This window comes from Zingiber officinale, chromosome 1B (assembly GCF_018446385.1).
Source record: "Zingiber officinale cultivar Zhangliang chromosome 1B, Zo_v1.1, whole genome shotgun sequence".
In the NCBI taxonomy this organism is placed as follows: domain Eukaryota; kingdom Viridiplantae; phylum Streptophyta; class Magnoliopsida; order Zingiberales; family Zingiberaceae; genus Zingiber; species Zingiber officinale.
Window position 1 is genome coordinate 162,011,796 of NC_055986.1, and position 22,418 is coordinate 162,034,213.

The 22,418-nt window shown below is 34.1% G+C and overlaps 2 protein-coding genes across 5 annotated transcripts; one reads left to right on the forward strand and one right to left on the reverse strand.

Annotated features, from left to right (window-relative positions):
* Positions 1-302: 302 nt before the first annotated feature.
* Positions 303-4,039, reverse strand: LOC121987182 (IQ domain-containing protein IQM1-like). Of its 2 annotated transcripts, none has more exons than XM_042541085.1 (11): positions 3,717-4,039; positions 3,447-3,625; positions 2,661-3,072; positions 2,451-2,565; positions 2,284-2,349; positions 1,960-2,048; positions 1,771-1,858; positions 1,541-1,678; positions 1,292-1,384; positions 1,103-1,204; positions 303-998 (listed from the first exon to the last, which is right to left on the reverse strand). In XM_042541085.1, exons 3-11 carry the CDS (start codon positions 3,053-3,055, stop codon positions 549-551), a joined length of 1,536 nt encoding a protein of 511 aa, XP_042397019.1. In that variant the 5' UTR covers positions 3,056-3,072; positions 3,447-3,625; positions 3,717-4,039; the 3' UTR covers positions 303-548. The 2 variants fall into 2 exon arrangements, with proteins under 2 accessions (XP_042397019.1, XP_042397011.1); XM_042541077.1 differs by having other exon boundaries at positions 2,661-3,107.
* A 6,408-nt stretch (positions 4,040-10,447) lies between these two features.
* LOC121987197 (V-type proton ATPase subunit B 2-like) lies at positions 10,448-22,277 on the forward strand. Of its 3 annotated transcripts, none has more exons than XM_042541101.1 (15): positions 10,448-10,563; positions 11,246-11,319; positions 12,170-12,225; positions 12,334-12,432; positions 16,509-16,568; positions 17,914-18,025; positions 18,127-18,335; positions 19,610-19,738; positions 19,851-19,988; positions 20,791-20,941; positions 21,168-21,250; positions 21,383-21,430; positions 21,531-21,584; positions 21,667-21,750; positions 21,827-22,277. In XM_042541101.1, exons 2-15 carry the CDS (start codon positions 11,262-11,264, stop codon positions 22,010-22,012), a joined length of 1,467 nt encoding a protein of 488 aa, XP_042397035.1. In that variant the 5' UTR covers positions 10,448-10,563; positions 11,246-11,261; the 3' UTR covers positions 22,013-22,277. The 3 variants fall into 3 exon arrangements, with proteins under 3 accessions (XP_042397035.1, XP_042397029.1, XP_042397041.1); XM_042541095.1 differs by having other exon boundaries at positions 11,254-11,319; XM_042541107.1 differs by having other exon boundaries at positions 10,480-10,563; positions 11,254-11,319; positions 19,613-19,738.
* The last annotated feature ends 141 nt before the right edge of the window (positions 22,278-22,418 follow it).

The window sequence follows — 22,418 nt, forward strand, 5'->3', positions numbered from 1 at the left end:
TTATTGTAAAAAATATTATTCAGTCGCTGAGCTTGAATATATTACTAGTTCATTTTAAAATCTAATTAACAATTTATTCTCTTTGATTTTCTTTTACTCTTAACATCTTTCGCATTAACTTTTGATTACTCTTTTAACCATACTCTATTGATTGACCATTTAAAATGCTCATAAGATCAATATCTTTTTCATATTTTGTTATCTATTAATATTTTCATTTTACCCTTTGTCTTTGATTTCCACAATTCAGTCTTATTCTCTCTGCATTCTAGCCCACACAGAACTTTAAGTGAACAATTGAAAAACACACGAAAAAATCTTTCTTTAATATTCGAAAAGGGATTATCTACATCAACTCTAATTTCTATCTCCCTCAGAGGGGGAAAAAATGGACTGCAAAAAACTTAGCCACTTAATATCTATACATAAAAAAGCGAGTAAAATATAGCAATTAGTAAACTGTTCATCCGTCGAACTGACCATGAGCAAGTTATGTGCATCCTATTAGACTTTGATCTTTGCATTTCTGCCTGGGCTGTGTAAATGACTCAGTGACTTGTGGGAGCAGGAAGGCTCATGCTTGTAGCAAGTGTGAGGGACAGCCTCATGCCCAAATTAGGACGAGGTGAGGGGATTGGACCATTGTTTCCGATAGGCAAGGAGATTGTTCGTGGCGACAGGTTGACATGTTCCAGTGCTTTGACCTGGAGATCCGTAGGGTAGTTTCGAACACACTGAATTCGAGGGCTGGCTCCGGTCATCCATTTCCGATGGTGGGGGGAGGCGATCGTCCCAATAGGGCCATCAGATTTGTAGCCTTCATGGAACTTGGCCAGAGGAGAAATTGCAGCCTGTTCTTCTTCAGTTTCACTCGAGTTTCCTGCTTCCTGAGTTGTAGATTCTCTTGATACCTCAATGTCCTTATCGGTATCTGTTGATGAATCGCTGCCGGTTACCTTCAGCAAAGGGTAGTCATCCTCAGGGCCAGTGGCACGTCTCTGCAAAACAATTTGATCAATTAGTCATTTTACTGACTTGACGATTTAACCGATATCCTAAAGCACTTTCATACTCAGAGAGGGAATGGAAATACGATATTTACCGAGACATCAGTGAGGTCTACATTGTTCACTTGAAGGAAGTTAATAAATTCTTTGAAGTTTTCTTCTGTTGGGAGGTAATGGCCACTGTATGGCCAGACAGCCTATAGAAAATAAACGAAAATCAGTTATGATATTTTCTTCAGCTACAGATATTGTATCACTAGCAGTATTTCAAAGTTAGTTGTTACCTTTAGAACACCCTCTTTCACAACCAATCTTCCTGCAGCTATTGTTGCTCCACCAGCAAGAAAACTCGAGTGTTGAAATGAACCCTTCTTTTTCTGCTCATACGAAAAGAAAGTTAAGAATCAGAAAGCAATGAACAACAATTATATTCTTTTATAAGACCTTGTTTCTTTCATAATCAAGGATTAAAAAAAAAAGGATGCATGTTTTATGAACAAAATGAGTGCCGAAGTTAAGAATCGATTATTCACCTCGCCCACGTAGAGCACCCTCATTGTGCTCAGTACAAATATCCACTTAGAACCTTCAGTGGTGTTGACAAATGCTCCACTTTGTTTGTAGACAAGTTTTCCGTCCTCTAAAATAACTTCAAAAGCTTGCCTCTCCTTCTGCATAAGAAAAGATGAAGAAACGACTGATGAGTGTTCGGAATTGGAAATTACAACAGTTGGGGGATATTCTTTTCGAGAAAGGAGCATACCGGTCCAAGGTATCTAACACACTCCTGCTGAAGTTTGTCTCTAGGACATTTTGCAAGGTTCACTTCTTTGCCATCACCAATGTCCAACCTTCAATTTTTCAACCAAAGGATATGTCAGAACAGATGCCACCTAAAACATGCCACTAATAAGAAGAGGAAGTAGAATCATGGATGCAAAGATGTAATTACCAGTAGAAGAATGGCTGTCTGCTTTCACTTTTAGACCACACATCATAGTAAAGATGCAGATTGTGACCATATCGATGCCGTGGATCAATCTGGAGAAAAATACAAAGATGAAGTTTCGTTGACCACATGTCAATTATTTTTTAAAAAAGTTATATATATATATATAGTTGTTTGATTATTGTTGAGGGGAAAACATATTTTGTTAGTATAGCAAAAGTTGTGGTTTTGAGCCATGGGTTTTCCTTGGTTTATTACTTCACTATGGAGGTAAATGTATTAATGTTCAGTAGATTAGCAGTAGAAAGGAAGAGATAATTAACTTACAGCTTCAAGCCAGTGCCGGATCGCAAGCTTTTGTGCCTTCTTACTCTTTGATAAACCCTTACCGACCTATACAGAAATCAAAAAGTGAATCACAAATTGACCAGGCAACAGTATTAACTCTGAGCTTCCAACAGAGGAGCAACGATGTGATGAAGCTATCAGTGTACCTTGGCAGCCCTTGTTAATGCCCTAGCCCAGCGCGAAGCTGCTGTCTCTGGTTTCCCACCATTGAAAAATGAAATTGAGCTGTGTTTGAGAGAAGCAAAATCCAGCGCACTCCACCTGAAACCATGAGTGTAACAAAAGAACAATAAGAGATTGTGCAATCAATAGGTACAAATGTAACTCCATAAGCATAGCACAGATCAAAGACAAACCATAATTCCTCGGCAACGACTGCACAGTCTGCCAAATTTCTTCGAGTTCGATAGCTCTTGTACACCTTTTGCAGCTTAACAGCAGCTGCAGTATGCTCTGCAGAATAAGGTTTCCTTGGAACACATTCCGCATCCTGATTCTTCAATGGAACAATATTTCCCGGCACATCCTGAACTGAAATTTTGATGCTTAATGAATTTTTCAGAGATGATTTTGCTCTAGTCTCAGTATGAGACTCATTTTGTTTGCAGTTGGCCTGTCTTCTGGTTGTCTTGATATCAGTTTTCGTGCAGCTCGAGGACCAAACATCATTCACCTTCTCTATCGGAGCAGAAATCTTGTTCCATAAGGCTTCAACCCATTCACTCCAGAGCAAAGAAAGATATAAGCCCATCAAAGTAACTCCAAAACCTTGAATTAGTAATTGCCAGAGAACAGTTATTCTCCTGCCACAAGTAGCCCAAAGCACAAGCATTATACTAGTTCCTCACAGTATGAACAACGGCACATCATGTGCAATGATGCGCGTACAATCTAAAACAAGCGTAAACTTTGTATCAAAGAACAGTTCGACTTCAAAAACATCAGTCCATAAACTCTCGTTTCATAAATCCTCCGAAAACAGACTAGAAATCTAATCCCGAACATCCACTGCAAATCAAAGTATCGTACTTGAAACAGAAGATCGCAAGTCCACAAACGACAATGTCAAAAACCCTACAAGTAACAAAAGGAAGAACCAAAGATCGAACTTTTAACATGAAAAGGGGCTCCTTTATCGGTACCTCTAAATCCCAGAGCACGAGGCGAACAGCTTCGCAGCGGGCAAGAGAAGAAGCGATCAGAAAGCGCGACGCGGAAATGGCAATGCAAAAGCGACAGGCGGCTGCTCCGCTCCTATTTATACTGCCGAAGGCGGACATGGCGATGTCGTAAGCCAAGACGAAAGGGGGTCAAAAGCGACCTGCAAGCTCCAAAATAAAGGGCGAAATATTTCAAAGCATGAGCCAAGTGTTGGATTTGACGCTGTTTCCTTGGAGGACAAGATAGCGAACCGAAATGGTCTTGATGGGGAACGGGAGGAAGCGGTCAAAGCAGTAACTTTGCGCACGAGACGATGGCTTCTATCGGAATCCGGAAGGAAGTCAACACACCGGCGGATTGATCATTGAAATGCTGGTCCGGAATTTGGAAGACAAATTGTTCCTAGTAGCCGCCCCGCTTGCCATCACCAAATCACTTCACTTTCCTCGTCAAAAAGTGCTCAAAGCCAGAGGTGCATCCCCCCTGTTCCTGCGGAGCCTGAGCGTCCTCTACAGGCAGGCAGAGCCACGCCGACTTCCCTGCCGCGGCTCCGATGTTTTTTAGGTGACCTAACTCAATTGGAAGAAAAATTATGAGATTTTTTTATATAATTTAAAATATCGAATAAATCTAAAATATAATTTATACATATTCAAAAGTATGACTCATGGCACACCTGTCATTTATGTTTTTTAAATATATGGAAATCCTAAAATAATAAAAATTGAGAAGTCTTGGATGCCAAGACAAGTGTCTGCTCAGGAGTATTCAATAAAGATTTAGTACAACAAACACGATTTCTGAGCGGTGGTCAGAATTTTCAATCAAAAACGAATTTAATAAATATATATATATATATATATATACTATTTAATATTTTTATATATGAAATCTTTGTGAGTTGGACAAAGGAAAAAAAGAAAAGACTTTCTTGTTGGAAAAGATAAAAGAAAAATGGTTATTTTTTGAAAAATATAAAATAGAAAATAGGGAGGTAAAATAGTTTCGATGAGCTCCATAATAATACAGAGAGAGCAGGATATGATACAAAAATACAAAATTCTAAAAAAGACAAAAAAAAGGGAAGAAGATGTAAAGGTTAAATAGACAGAAGTTGATGTTACGTTTTTATTTTTATTTTTTTGCTTGCGGGAGAAGAGAAAAGGAAAAAAACAAAAAATGGGATCTAATTTTAATTTAGTATTCTTATTTCTGTATTCTAAGATTTAATTTATTATATTTATTATTATATATTTTATTTTTAAAATTTAATATTTAACATTTGAAGTCATGATATTTTTATAAAAATAATAGGAATCGATAATTTAGATTGAAAATTTTCTTTTAAGTATATAGTCAATTTTTATTTTTTTTTACTATAAATGATGATGAAATATATAGCCGATCAAGTATAATATTAGGATAATACTAAATGACTAGAATATTAATCGGAATATATTTTATAAGTCATTATTAAATATATTTTAGTAATATTATATATATATATATTACAATTCAATTATGATTAGGTAGATTGGTTAATAGATTTATCGATAATATTATTTATAAAAAAAAAAAAGAAAAAACTCAGGAAGGACAATCGCAGTCGCTCGTCCTCACTCCCCTGATTCTGAGTATACTCCAGTTCAATGCCACGGTTGCTGGAGTCAACTCAGCCCGTTTAACACTTTTAGTTTGGTGCCGAATCAACGTGCCCGTTCAAACACATGTACTCGGAAGTCGATGCGAATTCCACGATGCCTCTTGACTTTATCGCCCCATGCCATTAAATTTGTAGATGCCAAATCAAAGTAGAAGACCAGAACTCTGACTATGAAATCTAACACTGGTCTGCATGGCTCCGACTCTAGTACGTCGTCGCGCTATAATGAGAGATATGGTCGTCCACCTACTACCGAATCCAATTCAGCGACACGTGTTTTTGATGTAGATCCGATCTTTTTTTGGAACGGTGTTTAATTAGTAAAAGGGAAGGGACGATGAATTACAGGGTCAAATAATAACGGACAAGCAAATAAGTGAGGGTGGGAGAATTTGGAACGGTGTTCAAAACTCAAGACCACGAGGGCAGGAAATTATTTTGGTGAGCGAGAATTGCTTGTCGGCTAAGAATTGCATGTGCATTCTGCAGAGGAATTCAAATTAAACTGAATCTGATGGTGTGAAGAACAGAGCGCTGGTTGGATCTCGGATACGTGTGATCCCATACGCGTTGACGCCTGTGTAGGAGTCAAACGTTGACGTGCGTCACGGATGATGTATGCATTTAGCTGTCGCGAGGCGAGGGTGCAGCGGAGAAAATAACGTATCAATTATCTGTCCGGACCATATTGGAATGGACCGACCAATCGTACAACAAAGCCCACTGGCGCCCGGTTAAGATGTTCTAGTACTAATTAACATCCGGCAATTTGCCAAGGGCACCTCACTTTCAATACCATAGTAGTAATATTCTTTGAATTAATCATCGCGTGTAATATAATATATAAATATATGTAAATTATATCAAATGAATATTTATTGTTAAATAATTAAATAATATTATTCAATGTTAGTATGATTTATTTTATAAAAATCATAATCCTAAAATAAAATATAAATTAGGTTATTAATCATACCTTAAGTTATTTACCTTATATCACCCGAAAAATCGATGAAATAATCAATGAGATATAGATATTGATAGATGCGGCTATGATTTTTCTAGAAGAATTGATGAGATTTAGATGGATTGATGCGGTTATATCGATATGTAGAAGAGCCGAAATAGATGGATTGATGTGTTATGATATAAAAAGTACAAGAAGAAGAAAGGTGGGGCAAAAGTTGGACAGAAAGAGGGGAGGAGAGAACGATGATGAAAAATCGATGAGGATTGAGACAGTAAAAAGCATCAATGCAGAAATAGAAATTAAATTATGCGTTTATAACTTGAAAAGGATAAGAAGTTCAAATTATTAATAAATTTTAAAATTATTTTTGGTATGAAAAGAAAATAAATGATATTAATGTAACTTAGAGCATCCATAGTCATGGGCACCCTCGAGGAGCTCTTTCATTATCATGTTAACACCACTTCAAAAGTAAAAGCCCCTATATATCCCTTCACTATTAAAAAACTTCTATTGAGCGTTGAGCTTTTACTGTTCAACATGTTGTATGTGTATTTTTTAATAACAAATATTTTTAAAAAATAACTAAAAAAAACCATTAACGATGGAGTGGCTCTGCAAACGCCGAGCCTCTTCATAGTTTGAGGGACGAACTTCCCTCGCACTATAAAAGGGAGGTCCATCCCTCATGGCATGTCATCCGTGGGAGCTCCCTCGGGAGATGCTCTTAATTTTAGATTTCATCAAATTAATTGAGAGTTGGTTATTAAAAGGTCCAGATTCTTAATTAAATAATAAGATGCAATCATAATTGATTGGAGGGTGACAGATTTGCTATAATGGAGTAGACATTAATTTCCAATGGGTGCATGCCCTAGGAAAAAAACTCCTCTCACCCTTTAACCACTTGACAGTCAGCTATAAGTAGAGTTATAAATGAATCAAATGATTGAGAATAATCTTAGTATTCGGTTTAGTAATAGCTTGTTTATATTCATTCAACACACATAATATCAATTAAATAAACAAACTTGAATAATTCGTTAAACTAAATAAATAAGTTTGAACATATATATATATTCAACTTGTTAATATTCGTGGAAAATATTTGTAAATAATGTTCATGAACAATATTAATGAATCATATTTATTAATAAAATACTTATCAATATACTAAATAAAAAAAACTTTTAAAATGATCAAACAAGTTTAAAAGATTAAGTTCAATAATCCATCAAATACATTTAAATTAAAAGTCTAATAACATTTGAACGAACCAAGCTCAAGTCAAACTTGAATTAATCTCAAGTTCATAAAAAAATAAACCAAACCAAACTTAAATAATCATTTTAATAATTTAATTCATTTTAGGTTTGACTTGACTCAATTACCTTATAAAATAAATTTGAGCAACCTAAAGCTTGACTCGACTTACAATCTAGGTATAAATTGACATCATGATTTACTTCTTTTCACATAATTTAAGAATATACTATCAGAAATATCTAAGATTGCTCTAATTTAAGTATAGAACTGTAGTATTTGATAAGAGGGGTAAAATAAAAAATAAATACGTCCAATGCATTCTTTGGACGATCAACATTAACTAATTTGTTGGCATAAAAATGATTAGCTTTAGCTTTGAATTTATTGTCTAAATGCTAAAATGCTATAAAAATGAATATCTAAATGCTAAAATTTATTGTCAATAATCTTTTTAGCAACTTGATTAATTTTAATCTCAGTTTAATTTTATTCGATTATCTTATCTTGAAAAATATAAAGTCTAGTTGGGCTTGATTAATTTTCGCGCTTTAAAAATTCAAAGCTTTAAATTTTTTTTTCAGATTTTAAATTTTCAAGTAAGCTGAAACTATAACCACTTTAAATTTAATTTCTTAAACAATATTAAATATTTTTAATAACATTTAACAAAGTTATTATTTGTAATACTATTTACTTTTACAAATCTATTATTCATCATTATTTATAATTTTTAAATAAATAAAAATAAACATTAAATAATGGCTCGATGGGCCCGGATATGCCAGCTCCCAACACATTGACACCTAGCAAATATGACTTCTATTTTTTTAGTGAATTATTTAAATAAATTCAAATTTGACTAGTTTTATAAAATTAAGTTTTTTTTTTGTCCGCTTTGACATTTTAATATAATTTTTAGATTTGATCTTTGTTCTTATGGACTTGTTAGGGCAAAGCCTAAAATTAAAGGCAAAAGTTAGGAGGGTGCCTTTATTTATCAACGGGACGTGTATTTTAATTTTGTAATAAAAAACATCTCACTCCTCTATCATTTTATATATAATTATTCAGCTATTCAGTATATTATTTTAATTATTATCTTTTATCTATATTTTTCACCTACGTTGTTGTAAATTAAGGACGGCTTGTAACAATTATAGAATAGTATGTTATAGTAATTATGATTTAATTAAATATATTTAAAAAAATTCAAATCATAGTTAGTCATTATGATTTTATAATTATTATAATGTAAATTTAACCATGTTCTCCTCATGCCCGACTCAAGGTATAGATCATTAAAACCTATATCTAGAGCTCCAATAATATTGAGACCTATTATTATTAAAAAAATAAATAATATATTTAATGATTAAAATTTGTATCCGAGAAAATAATATGCATCATGCCGCTTTAGAATATAACGCTTTGATTTTGTCACAGATGAACGTTTCAAGATGTATGTCATTTAAATCAGTTGGGATCTTCTAGTCCGTAAATTATGGACCAAGAGATGATCCATTGCATGAGAACCCTTGAGTTGGATGAACTCTATTTTTAAATAGATGGGGTCCATCTAAATCAACGATATAAAAAAACAGATCATCCTCTAATCCATAATTTACAGACAAGAGAATTTCGTGCTCCATTTAAAATCATTTATTGTAGCTCCACGTTTATATTTTACTCTATCTGGATTAACCCAACTTTATTTCCATTCCAACGCTCATCAATTAATTTCAATGGTAATTCAATTAATTACATAATAATTATAATTATTATATTCGATGGTTCTAAAATTCAATCTAGAGCTAAATACGAAACCAAATTTTATTTTGTTTATCCCATTTTATATTAACTGATGACTCATTTTCTGATGTTTTACATTAATTTTTCCTTCTGTCTGTGATGGTAATATTTTTTTACTCTTTTATTCTTTCTTGAAATATTATTTATTATTCTATATAAATGATAAATTATAGATTAAATAGATTATGTATCCAAACATAGTTGGAAAAATAGATTATTAACAATTAGATGTAATTTATTTTCCCATTTTTCTTTTTTCAGTGCAAGCAAATTACTACCGTCATATGATTTATGCATTTAAAAAAATTATAAGTTACGGTTCATATAATTTTTAAATATTTTTTAAATACACATATGATATATTTTTAAGTATTGATTTATTATATACAACTTAAATTAATCGATTGAAATCAAAATTAATATTTTTTTATTATATTTGTGCAAGTAATAATCAAACTAAATTTAATAATAATTTTACATTTCAACAAACTAAAAAACTAGATTTGATATAAAAATTTATTTTAAAATTAATATTTTATTATTTTAAAAAAATTACCCATCATCCCAAGTCCGAAAAAAGTAAGGGAAAAATTTTAATTTTATTTATTTATTTTTAAATTGTTAAAGGTCTAAACAAATTTTAACCAAGGGTCTCATGAAATCTTGAGACGGCCTTGGCCTTGACCCTCCCCTATTATTCATGTTATAATAGTTACGAATTGTACATATTATTGTAGTTATTATAATATGATTCGATCTACTTATCTAATATTTATTTAATATTTTGTAGAAAAACATGTACTGATGATAAATATAAATGGTAGATGATAGTGAAAATAATGTATTAGGAGGTATTGAGTAATTGTATATGGATCGCGGGTGAATAGGAAATTTCTTTTAATAACAAATTAAAGTTGGACGCCTTTAATTTAAAAAATAATAATAAGAAGTTATGTTGTCCTAAAATTTAATTAAAGTTGTAGAATAAGATTTATTTAAAAAGCGAGTTCATATCCCATAAAAAAACTAAATTTTTGTGGTGCATCACAAAACTCTAAAGACTCTAATTTATATCTCATAAAAAAAATACATGTTGAAAAAAAATTATTTATCTTCAGATGACAACCAATATTATTATTATGATATATGTGGAGCCCATAACGTCTGACAAAGAAACGTTTTTTTTCTGGGGTTGAGATGGAGGAGCCACAGATCTAACGGCTAGCGTCATCCATTGGCTTTGATTTTTTTTTTCCGATTGAACGGCTTTGATTGCCATAGAGGGCTGGGTGGGGAGGGAGTAAAATAAAAATGCTCATTTCCCCGTGATTGGTTCCCTCCCCTTCGTGCCCACTTCCCTGCCTCCACCTCCTCGGCGATCCGTTCTCAGGTACTCTTCTGATCGGTCTTCTCAGAGGAAATCTCTTTTCGTTGGCCCTACGGGTCGTGATTTATTGAGATCTCGGTGGCCAGTATGCCTCTGATTATGAGCGTTCTGCTGGTTTAGTGGATCGAATTTATGGATTTGTTTCATCTGTTCGTCTCGATTGATTCTGATCTAGAAGAGAAAATGGATTAGTTTGTCGTTTTTGGGATCTGCATATTAAAATTCTTATTTAGTTAGTTTTTCAAGGCGCTATGTTTCGATCGATATTCCACGTTTGAGGACTTACTAAAGAAAAAAAGAGCGAAGTTTGAATAGATAACTGTCAGTAGACTTCTTGACTGGTAGGCAGCAGAAATTTTAGTTTTGTCCTCCAGTTAGATCATGGCTAGTTTCGTTTTCCCCTTTTTGTGTAGGACATGCAATTTGATATTACTGAAATTTCTATGTTGTTCTGGCAGTTGAGTTGAATAATACGGTGAGATATGTGCGAAAAGTTTTCAACTTTTTTTTTTGATGTTGCCATAAGCTGACTACATGAGCCAAAAGACCCATTCTGTGTTGTTGTTGTATGTACACGTATATATTTATAATTCAGAGGATAACATATTTTGTGTTTCAGTGCATGATAGATGCTAAACACATGGTTGAATTTAATAAAGATTATGATTATTTGTTGCTTCTTAAGTTCCTCAGGTTGAAGCATGGTCGAAACAAAGAAGGGTCTCGACATGGAGGAAGGATCACTGGAGATTGGCATGGGTATTGACATATTACCATCAGTCTATTTTCTTACTCGTTTTTAAGTTTGTCTGATGTGTCGACATTTTGTTGTTGATTAATTTTCAGTAGATAGAAAAGACTCTGAACTATCGAGCAACATCAACCGTTAACATTGTCTGAGGATCCTTCGAATCCCACCAATTTAAGGCTTCAAGAACTAGGCATAATTATGCTTCAACCAAGTTATCTAACCTAGAGTTGTATGCATCTAGTTTTGGGCCAGGGCTTGCCATGCTTAGGTTAAGTTATTTCTATTGTTTTGGATAGAGAAATTAAGAACTCTTGAGACCAACATGATTGGAGTGCTCAGAATGCTTAGGCACATAATTGAACTGTTTCTTGGAGAGGCTGCCTTTGCCACCAAAGAGTATGAACAAGCATAATTTTGCTTTGGTTTCTCACATTAAGATGAATCGATTCAATTCAAGAGATGCAAAATCAATTGAACCTTTTCAGAGTTGTTAATCTAAACTTAAAATGGATTTTGTTATATTACTTTAATTTGCATTCAAGGCATGAGAATGGAAATTGTTATGAAATTTCTTCTTATTTCTTTTGGTAACCCTTTTTGTAATTTACATTGATGCATTGTGAGTTTCTGTGTTTTTTTTTAATTATAAACTTCCAATGCAACTCAAGTCTGGATTTTTTTCTTATCAGTGACACAAAAATGCAATAGGCTTTGTGCTCCATTTCTGTTATGACAGCTTTTTTTCCTGATGACTTCATGATGCATTTCAATTGTCAATGAGTTTCTGTAACATTATAATGTGTTCAACCTAGAAGTGCCTGCAAGCTTTTTTTTTTATTTTTTGTTTTGGTGATGCAGAGTACAGGACAGTGTCTGGAGTGGCAGGACCACTAGTTATCTTGGATAAAGTGAAGGTATCACATTATCGTACCTCTGATGTATTTCCATTATGAAAATGCACAATAATTTCCAATTCTTAGTTTCTGATACTTCATTTTCTCATTATTGCAAATGTCTTTCAGGGTCCCAAATACCAGGAGATTGTCAATATTAGACTAGGAGATGGCACTATTCGACGTGGTCAGGTGCTCGAAGTTGATGGTGAAAAAGCTGTTGTGCAGGTGAATAATTTTAGATATTCATTTGTTTGAAGTTCTGTAGAGCATTTATCAATTTTCCTTTACATTTTTTTTGCATTATTATTGTAGACTGAACATGAATGCATTATCCATTATCACTTGGGTGGTTTGAGTTGCAAAGAGTCTGAAGATAATGTTTCATCAGTTTTTAATATTCTTACGTATTATTTTTTCCTCATATCTTTGTATACATCTATTGTCTGATACCTCAGGAATTAAGAGGATTAAAACTACAAAATTAGGCCCACCCTAAGTTAATATTCTCTGTAAAGAACAGTTAGAAGAGGGAACGGTTTTTAAAAGCACAGCTTAGTCACTAAATGAATTCTTTTTGCAGAACATAAGGAAATAGGTATTTAGGATCACTAAAAACAATTTTCTCAAATATTTACTAGATCGTCGATGGCACTTTTGAACTATGAGTGGAATCATTTACATGGAATGACTTTGGCTGAAAGAGACTAACACAATTTTTGATGATGGCAAAAAATGCATATGAAGACAAATTGCAGAACTGATTGATCTTTTCTGTACATTTCAGTAATCCATGTAAAATGTACTAATTTAAGGAAGTTGTATGAATGCACCATACTTTTCAGAAGTTATTTTGGTGATTTTGTGTTATTTGTTTAGGGCTATAAAAATGCTTTGTGCATGCTTATATATTTTGTCATGAATATTCTCAAAAGTCCAAGAACCTAGAAAAAAAAGATTACAATAGGAAGTTTTATTTTTTTTCATTGTTGGAGAATTCCTTCTGATGTACCAATAGGACAAATAAGCTCATGAAGAGGAAGCCAAAACTCATGAGATCTTAAATTTTATTAAATTGAAAGATGAAATAACAAGAAGATTGGTGGTTCTTTAAAAGCAGTCAACCATGATCAAACTCTGAAAGAAATAAATCTAATTCCCTAAAAACTTGGTAAATAATTAAAACTAAAATAGCTTGTTTCCCTAAACAAAAATCAAATTTTACCTCATTTTCTTTGATTAATGAAAATAAAATCTTATAACTTTTTAAAACATAAAATCTAAAACTTCCTGCTTTCAAACTTCCAAAGTTAAAATCTTCATTATTGTCCCCTACCAGTGAGAACTCAACTCAAATGAGTTACCCACATCTTCAATTTGTGCATTCTTTTCAACAATTAAGAAATTGTTGTAACATTATTTAAATTTTTGGTCATCCCTTCTATGAGTCAAGAATGTTTTCCTTTTGATCCTTCATGAATTGAGCTTTGATTTTATTGATTTTGGGTCCCTTTTGGTTTCCCCTTTCAATAGATAAGGAAATGACATGACAGATCACCATGTAATATTTGAAGTGAATAGTACTAAATAGTGTGTCACTAAATTTGGAGTATAACCTGTAACAAAGTCAACATGTTGAGATGAATGCTCGAATGCTTCCCAATGAGATAATAAATCTTCTAATTCGAAAATTAAGCTATTGTTAAGTAAATTGCAACATTAAATACATAAGCCTAAGAATCACTTTCTATCACAGTATAGTTAATAAAGTGGGCAAGAAGAATACTAGAGGATTTTTATGGGATAATTCGAGCTCATAAATACAATTATAAATACAAGATGACAATCTACATAGCATCATATACTTAATAATTCTTACCTAGTATAATTTCGCTCATAGAATCTGCATGTGCCTCTGATGTAACTCTCATTATTGTGGAAAAAAAGTAGATAAGAAAATTGACTCTCTAGGCTGACAGATTTGAGTCACACTTATCTCAATCGATGTGCCAATTGTCAAATAGACATATTGCATTCTTACTCAATTATGTCATCATCCATTTTGGTCTCAGGGTAGTATAAACAAGCTATAATTTGTGAGCCTAAGTCATAGTGGGTAGTGTGTTGAATGTTCTTTGAAAGATCAAGTCACCAAGGGCCTCTTCCAAGAAGATTCTTTTTATTCAAATGTCTATTCTAAAGAGTAGCATCACTTGGTGAGATAATAGGGTTTATTATCTTATGGTTTGAAGGGAGCCAATCATCACATGACACCTTTGGAGTTAAGTCATGCGTTTCAATTAAAACTTCTTTGGATTTAAAATTGATGCCATTTTTAGCAATAGTATAGGAGGACTCTGCTATAGGGAAACCTTCCATTGGGCTGCTGGTGGGGGTATGGATCTATGGATAGTGGATCTGGTTGGTGGAAGGTAGACATCACAGAGCTAATATGGATATTATGTTGGATCTAGGATCAAAAAGAATTTAGATATCTCCACAATGGTACGATATTGTCCACTTTGGGCCTAAGCTCTCATGGTTTTGCTCTTGAGCTCTCCCCAAAATGCCTCATGCCAATGAAGATATCTTTTCTCTTATAAACTCATGATCTTTCCCATGTGTTTTCAATGTGGGACTATGTTTGCAACCTTGCAACCTTGCAACCTCAATAATTCCCCCTCAAACAAAGGACCACAGGCTTCCCACGTCTGATCCTCGATCCACCAGGTGTTCCTGCCCCTCGGTCCACCCGACCTACTAGGACTTCCTGCCTGGTGTATGGTCCTCTTGATCCGAGCATATGAGCCCCCACTTTCTTTGTTCGAGGTCAATATTGACCCCACATACCTCAATCAGACCATAACTTTTGTGCACAGTCGGCGATTAAACCTTCCGGCAGTCCGGGCTCTGATACCAATTGTAGGATCGTAAGGAATTTAGATATCTCCACAATTGCACGATATTGTCCACTTTGGACCTAAGCCCTCATGGTTTGCTCTTGGGCTCTCCCCAAAAGGCCTCATGCCAATGGAGATATCTTTTCTCTTATAAACTCATGATCTTTCCCATATGTTTTCAATGTGGGACTATGTTTGCAACCTTGCAACCCCAACAGGATCTTCCACTAAACATGTTGGCTGCGATTGATTGCGCAGAGGCTTGGCTGTCGTTGAGGCAGTTGCTTCTTGTCAGTTTGGAAGATGATGCAATGGCAGTGAGATTGTTGACTATGTGCGGCCGAGATGAATGATAATCCTCATGGTGAAGGATGAGTTGTTGGCATGGGAATGCACAGTGGCCTACCACAGCCACATTGCTTAGAAGAGATGCCAGTTTCAGTAGGTGGCACTGGGAAGTTCTCAACATTAGATGAGGAGGGGATCGTGCAGTGTTGCTGACAATGGAGGCAATGCAGGCTAGGTTCCAATGAGAAGGTGTGAGTGTCCTTACATGATCTATTGGGGAACAAATCTGGAAGATAATGTTCTCGAAGACTGGGAGTGTAAAGGCTTGAAGGAATAGGCTAATTGTGCAGGAAAGGAAGAATAGGAACAAGTACTGAACCATGTTTGACTTTGGTACCTCTTGATACAGCACTAAGAGGAACAAAACTCAGAGGAAACATAAAACTCACCAAGAGAACTTAAATTTTACTAATTAAAAGATAATCAAACAAGAGGGACTTGTGCCTCTTTTAAGCGCCAACCATGACCCAATATTGGAATAAACCTAACTCCTCAAACTTGGTAAACTAATAACTTACAATTACTCATTCCCCTATATAATAATTAAAGCTGTCTAGCTTGTTATCTCTTAACCAAAACAATATCTTACAAATTCTAAAACTTACAAAAAAATTTCAAGTTTAAAACTTCTTACTCTATACTCTCAGGTTTTCTTTTCTTATTTAAACTACATCACCTTGGTGAAGTATTTGCATGATTTTGATTGTCAAAAGAAAAGAAGAGCAGAAAATTACAATAATCTGTTATCAAATATCAGAACCTTACATATTTTGCTTGGACCTATGCATTTTTCTTACAGAGATTATAACAACAATAGTATTTTTTAATTTCATATTCCATGGATTTAGTATTTATTATTTGCATGAAAATGGGTACTTTTTGTTATTTCTCAACGCTCTAGTTAATAAGTATAGCTACTAATTGCCAAGAGTCTCAGTTTGTTTGACTGGTAAAAAATAATATGTTTCATTCTTGGTTTATAACTCACTAAAGATATTGAAGCACTTTTGTTTTTAAAGCTTGTCTTATATGTATCTTCTCTTATATGTTGCATAGGTCTTTGAAGGAACTTCAGGAATTGACAACAAATACACCACTGTGCAGTTCACCGGCGAGGTAATATTTTTGACCTAATTGTACAAAATTTATGCATGGACATATATCTACACTAATATGTTTTAGCATTTTTATTATATTGTAAATCCTTTTGGGTTGCAGCTATACCCACTAACATGCCTTATATACGGTTTGAATTTTAAGTCAACAGGCAACTATTTCCAGTTACTTCACTTGAGCTTTAGGTATTGTGCAATACGAGCATGATGTTTCTATTTTCATAGGTTTAAAATTTACAGTAATTCCAATTACTATGTATGATTTTATAACTTAAAGCATAGTCAATATACACAAGCCTTTTACCATGACAGTCACTTTGTGTCAATCCATTAGTACCTAGAACATTTAACTTATGAAGATATGTTATAATCTTTTCTAGTTGAATCAATTTAATGAATATGAACATTCTTGGCAAGTTCTCCTAAATGAAAATTTCTTTCCTCATTTCTCATGACTTGCACTACAACTTTCTTGTTCCAGTTTGTTTTATTCCATCTCTTTGTTGCTTGGCCCTATTATCCGTAACAATACATATTTTGGGTCAAATTTTGACATAATCTACAAAGCCTGAAAATCTATCATCCAAATTTTTTAGAATATAAAATGTATTTATCTATAATTTTTCTTAAAAGCTAAAGATTGAAAAAAAACCCTACCAAATTGCCAAAACTACCAATCTGGTCCTACTTTAATTCAAACTTAAAACAGTTAAGAATTTTGGTCCTTCAAAAAACTTGATTCAGGAAAAATCGACCTGTTTATTTTCCTCTGAGAAATAGGTCGAAATCTCTTCCTTGAAGCATTCAGATTGTGTTTTTTTTTTCTCGCAAAATCTGATCTGACCTCCCTACCGACCCATACCTATTATTCTGTACTAATTAATTATTGGATAATTGATACAACACATTTGAACGTGATCAATCTAGGTCTAACAATTCATGCCATTATTGCACAATGTAAATTTCCTGTCAAGAGATACAAAACCGTATAAAATTAGTTAACACTTCCTAAAATGCAATTTATAAATGTAATTTACTGAACTTCCTAATACTGTGTAAAAAATAGCATAGAATATTTTATTTATGATTGTGTCAATTTGAGTCTTCTGTTTGTAATCGTATCCTCTTGCATCATTCCCTTCATATTTTCTGTTTCAATCTTTCACATATTCATGTTGCATCATCATGCCATGTGTATGAGAAATACCATTCAGCTCTATTCACCATCCGAATCTGAACATTTCAGTGGCTGGTTATCTAATTATACTTATTAGGAGTTCTTCTATTCTACTTCAAAGTGTTGTTGGGCTTATTGCATGATGCTGGCTTATCTTTTCTTGATTCAGGTTCTTAAGACGCCTGTATCTCTTGATATGCTTGGACGCATTTTTAATGGTTCTGGAAAGCCTATAGATAATGGCCCTCCTATTTTGCCCGAGGCTTATTTGGATATATCTGGTGAGTTAATATAAAAATAGGTTTATCTTTTCAGCCTTGACAGTGCACTAATTCTTTCCAGAAAAGGATTATTAACTCTCAGAGTATGGCATTTGTTCCAGGAAGTTCAATTAATCCCAGTGAAAGAACCTATCCCGAAGAAATGATCCAAACTGGAATATCAACCATTGATGTTATGAATTCTATTGCTCGAGGGCAGAAAATCCCACTCTTTTCTGCTGCTGGTCTTCCACACAATGAAATAGCTGCTCAGATTTGTCGTCAGGCTGGTCTTGTGAAGCGTCTAGAAAAAACTGACAACCTTTTGGAGGTATTCCATCTCAATCAATCCTTTGTAACTAATAGTACTAAGGGCTTTGGGTGATTGTAAGACTTGAAGTAACTTGATCAAGATTTTCAGTTTTATAGCATGGGTATTTACCAATTTGTTTACGGAAGCTTTAGCACTAACATGTTCATGTCAATACTACTGTAATCAAATAAAAAAATTTCCCCTACACAGATCATCATGCTCCAACCTATCTTGGCCTGTATGAAAATTTTATCTGTAATGGTAGTTGTTGTTTTTCCAATGAAATTATCAAGATATTTTCTAATTAAGTAACATGTATCCACATTTGATGTAAATACATCCTATATAGCCAATCCCATAACTGTTGTGCCTTACTAAATCTATTGGCTGATGGTAGCTAGAAGTGACAGATTTGTAGGGCTTTGCTTGAGCCTCACTTTTATTGCTACAAAGCAAGGATTGATTGTTGTGGTATCTGATATTTTATGTTACCCAAATCCAGGGTACGAGTGCACACATGCATATGGATCTGTGTTTGAGATGGTGTTTGTAAAATGCTTCACCCATGATAGAGGTGTTGAGTATGGAATCAATGTGTGAATAGGTAGATGAAGAATCAAAGTATCATAGTTGATTTTTGTCGCATTTGGTACCTTACTATCATGCCTTAAATCCAGTTTGATAATTGATAATATTAGACTTGTCATCTCTACCAAACGTGTGTGTGTGTGTGTGTGTGTGTGTGTGTGTGTTGTGTGTGTGTGTGGGTGGGTGGGTGGGTGTGGGTGGGTGTAGGTGTGGGTGTGGGTGTGTGTGTGTGTGTGTGTGTGTCTATATATATATATATATATCCTTGGTGACCTCGACCCCACATTAGTGGAAGCTTCGTGTACTTGATTGCCCTTTTTAACACACATACATGCATACGTACGTACGTACAAACTATCAAAAGTTGGTATCTTTAGATATACATTTAAAATGCTGAATCTAATCATTATGTTTTTTTTCATATCCTTAATTAATGAATTGTTTACTGAGTATATTTTGCACTGCCACACACTTAAGGAGTTTACCTTTTATGTTCTATTTGTACTTACATGTAAAGGTAATATAAGGGATTACTTAGCAGTTGCAATAACCACAACAGCAGGATTTTAAAAGGCATCACTGTTAAATCTAGTTAGTTCTACTCTTTTGGTTTAATCAGTTAGATTTTCACCATGACGATAGAACGGTTTTCTTCGAAATCATGCTTGTATATAGTTATTCATATATTTGTTTCCTTCAATCATCAGGGTGAAGAAGACAACTTTGCTATCGTATTTGCTGCCATGGGAGTCAACATGGAAACTGCACAGTTTTTCAAGCGTGATTTTGAAGAGAATGGTTCCATGGAAAGAGTGACACTCTTTCTAAATTTGGTAGGTTCTAAAATATTTCTTTGATAAGTACCTTAGGCTACTATATCTTTGCCTTGCCATGTTTAATGTAAAATAAGCAAGAATATATTCAATTTCATACTATTTTGTCCAGGCAAATGATCCCACTATCGAGCGCATTATCACTCCACGAATTGCTTTAACAACAGCAGAATATTTAGCTTATGAATGTGGGAAACACGTGCTTGTCATCTTAACTGATATGAGCTCATATGCAGATGCTCTTCGTGAGGTAAAACTGTATTCTAGTTCTTTTTTTTTTTTGAATGTTCACAACATTCTTTATCTCATCAAATTTGTTTCTATACAGATGTGTTATGTCTAGAATGTATGTTATACTTGCTTAAAGGTTTTAGCTGCAGAAGGAATTCTGTGTTGTTGAAGCAATTTTATTTTATTTTATGTTAATCTCTTGAGGTGGTGATGGGCTGGCTATTATGTTATGGCCTGTTAATTTCATAACAGGCTGTGTTATTTTGTATTTATACAGAATCATCTGAACAATATAAAATTATTTCAATTTTTTTTTAAAAATTATTTTATGCATTGCAAAGTCATTTAAATTTTCAAAGAATTAACTTGTAAGATGTAAAAGTTCCTTTTTTAGATAATTATTTTTATGATGTATAATAAATAGGTCAAAGTCTTGTCACTCATTTACTTATTTTGCTTCTGAAGTTTGTGTTTCAGGATGTTTAGTCACCATGCTGTTTTATTAGTTGTGGCTATTTTGCCAGCTCTTCATGTCTCACATCATTTGTACCATATCATTGTTGCCCGGAGAATATTAAGCCACACACTTTAAACATAAGGTTCTATGTATCAAACTATCAAATTTCATCCCATATCTCTAAAGTGTAGTCCAAACTAGAGTTTCATTCTGTGCACTCCTAATTTCTTCTTTCTCTAGCAATTAAGTTGCACTTCTAAACTCTGATTAATTTGTATTCAGGCAAATTGTATTTAATATCTTTATTATTATTATGCAACTAAATTGATGGGTTAAATGCTTTCTTTAACTTTATGGTTCCAAGGTATCAGCAGCTCGAGAGGAGGTGCCTGGTAGACGTGGTTATCCTGGGTATATGTATACCGATCTAGCAACTATATATGAGCGAGCTGGACGTATAGAAGGAAGAAAAGGCTCCATTACACAGATACCTATCTTAACCATGCCAAATGATGGTATGTGTTGGATATCACATTTTTGTACCTTGGTCCTTTTCTTTTCTCATGCTCTTCCAAAATTCAAGTTTCGACTAGGAATTTCTTGCAAATAATTCTAGTATATATCTGCAATAGATTATACTCTACATTTTCCTGACGTGTTGCATATCCATGGGAGCATCTATGCTTTCTATTAGTTAGAAAAATCAAACAGTTTGAATTGAAAATGTGCATTTCTGTACAGATATTACACATCCTACTCCTGATCTTACTGGTTACATCACTGAAGGTCAAATATATATTGATAGGCAGCTTCATAATCGGCAGGTAATTTACATAGCTACATCGGGCACTTGTCCCCTAATATAGTGCATCACTAGCGGAGCTTTGGCTACTTGGTATTATTGAATAATACTCTTGTCCAAGGAGATTTAACTGAATAGCCTTTTCTACTTGCAGATATATCCTCCGATCAACGTTCTCCCTTCTTTGTCCCGGTTGATGAAAGTTAGTTTCTTGACCATTTTAAAGTTTTCTTTCCAAATTATGGAGATCACACTCTCTTAGATTCTACTTTCCTTTCATAAATTAAATAATTTCCCTGCAGAGTGCTATTGGTGAGGGCATGACTCGACGCGATCATGCGGATGTTTCTAACCAGGTTCTCATTTGTTCTTTCACTGATTGTTTATGTTTTTGCATTTGGATCTCCATTTAGTCATTTGATTTCCTTCATTATACAGCTCTATGCCAATTATGCCATTGGAAAGGATGTTCAAGCAATGAAAGCGGTCGTGGGAGAGGAGGCTCTGTCATCTGAGGATTTGGTTATTTTTTCTCCTTCCTTTGTTTGTATGACCTTCAACATATGATCCTGACCATTTCGCAATCTTTGCGGTGCAGCTCTACCTGGAGTTCCTGGACAAGTTTGAAAGGAAATTTGTTTCACAGGGGGCTTATGACACCCGTAATATCTTCCAATCCCTTGATCTTGCATGGACTCTACTACGCATTTTCCCTCGCGAGCTTCTCCACCGTATTCCTGCGAAGACCCTGGATCAGTATTACAGCAGAGAGGCGGCACACTGATTTCCTCTACGACCCCAATATTCTATTGATGTCTGTATGAATAAGTTGCTGAGTATGCGAAGCTCAGAAACTAGGCCGTTTTTGTATTTTTTTTTTTTTGGGTTGAGTCTGTATCTCCATTTTTTTTCTTCTCATTATTGCAGTAATCTTATTGCCGGCACACCTTTTGCAGAAATATGTTCTTATACACTACCCGGCTCTGCTTGTATGCTTTTTGAGAAACCAAAAATTCTTGCACTCTATTAGTATTGCTGCCGTTCAATGAGTCACGAAGCCCGCAGAAATATAGTTTTACTAAAGGCTTTCCTTTGCAAAACAATATATGTTTTTTTTATAAAAAAAAAGAGACGGTCCGATGCACGAAGTTTTTGTCATACCGAGTTCGGAGAAGGATTCATTGTAATAG

Coding starts and splice junctions, on each gene's coding strand:
- LOC121987182 (XM_042541085.1), bottom strand. CDS start 3,055: ATGGGCTTATATCTTTCTTTGCTCTGGAGTGAATGGGTTGAAGCCTTA. Junction 1,205..1,291: donor TGAAAGAGGGTGTTCTAAAG/GTAACAACTAAC, acceptor TATTTTCTATAG/GCTGTCTGGCCATACAGTGG. Junction 999..1,102: donor TAGACCTCACTGATGTCTCG/GTAAATATCGTA, acceptor ATTGTTTTGCAG/AGACGTGCCACTGGCCCTGA.
- LOC121987197 (XM_042541101.1), top strand. CDS start 11,262: ATGGTCGAAACAAAGAAGGGTCTCGACATGGAGGAAGGATCACTGGAG. Junction 12,433..16,508: donor GTGAAAAAGCTGTTGTGCAG/GTGAATAATTTT, acceptor TATGTTGCATAG/GTCTTTGAAGGAACTTCAGG. Junction 21,751..21,826: donor CTCTGTCATCTGAGGATTTG/GTTATTTTTTCT, acceptor TTTGCGGTGCAG/CTCTACCTGGAGTTCCTGGA.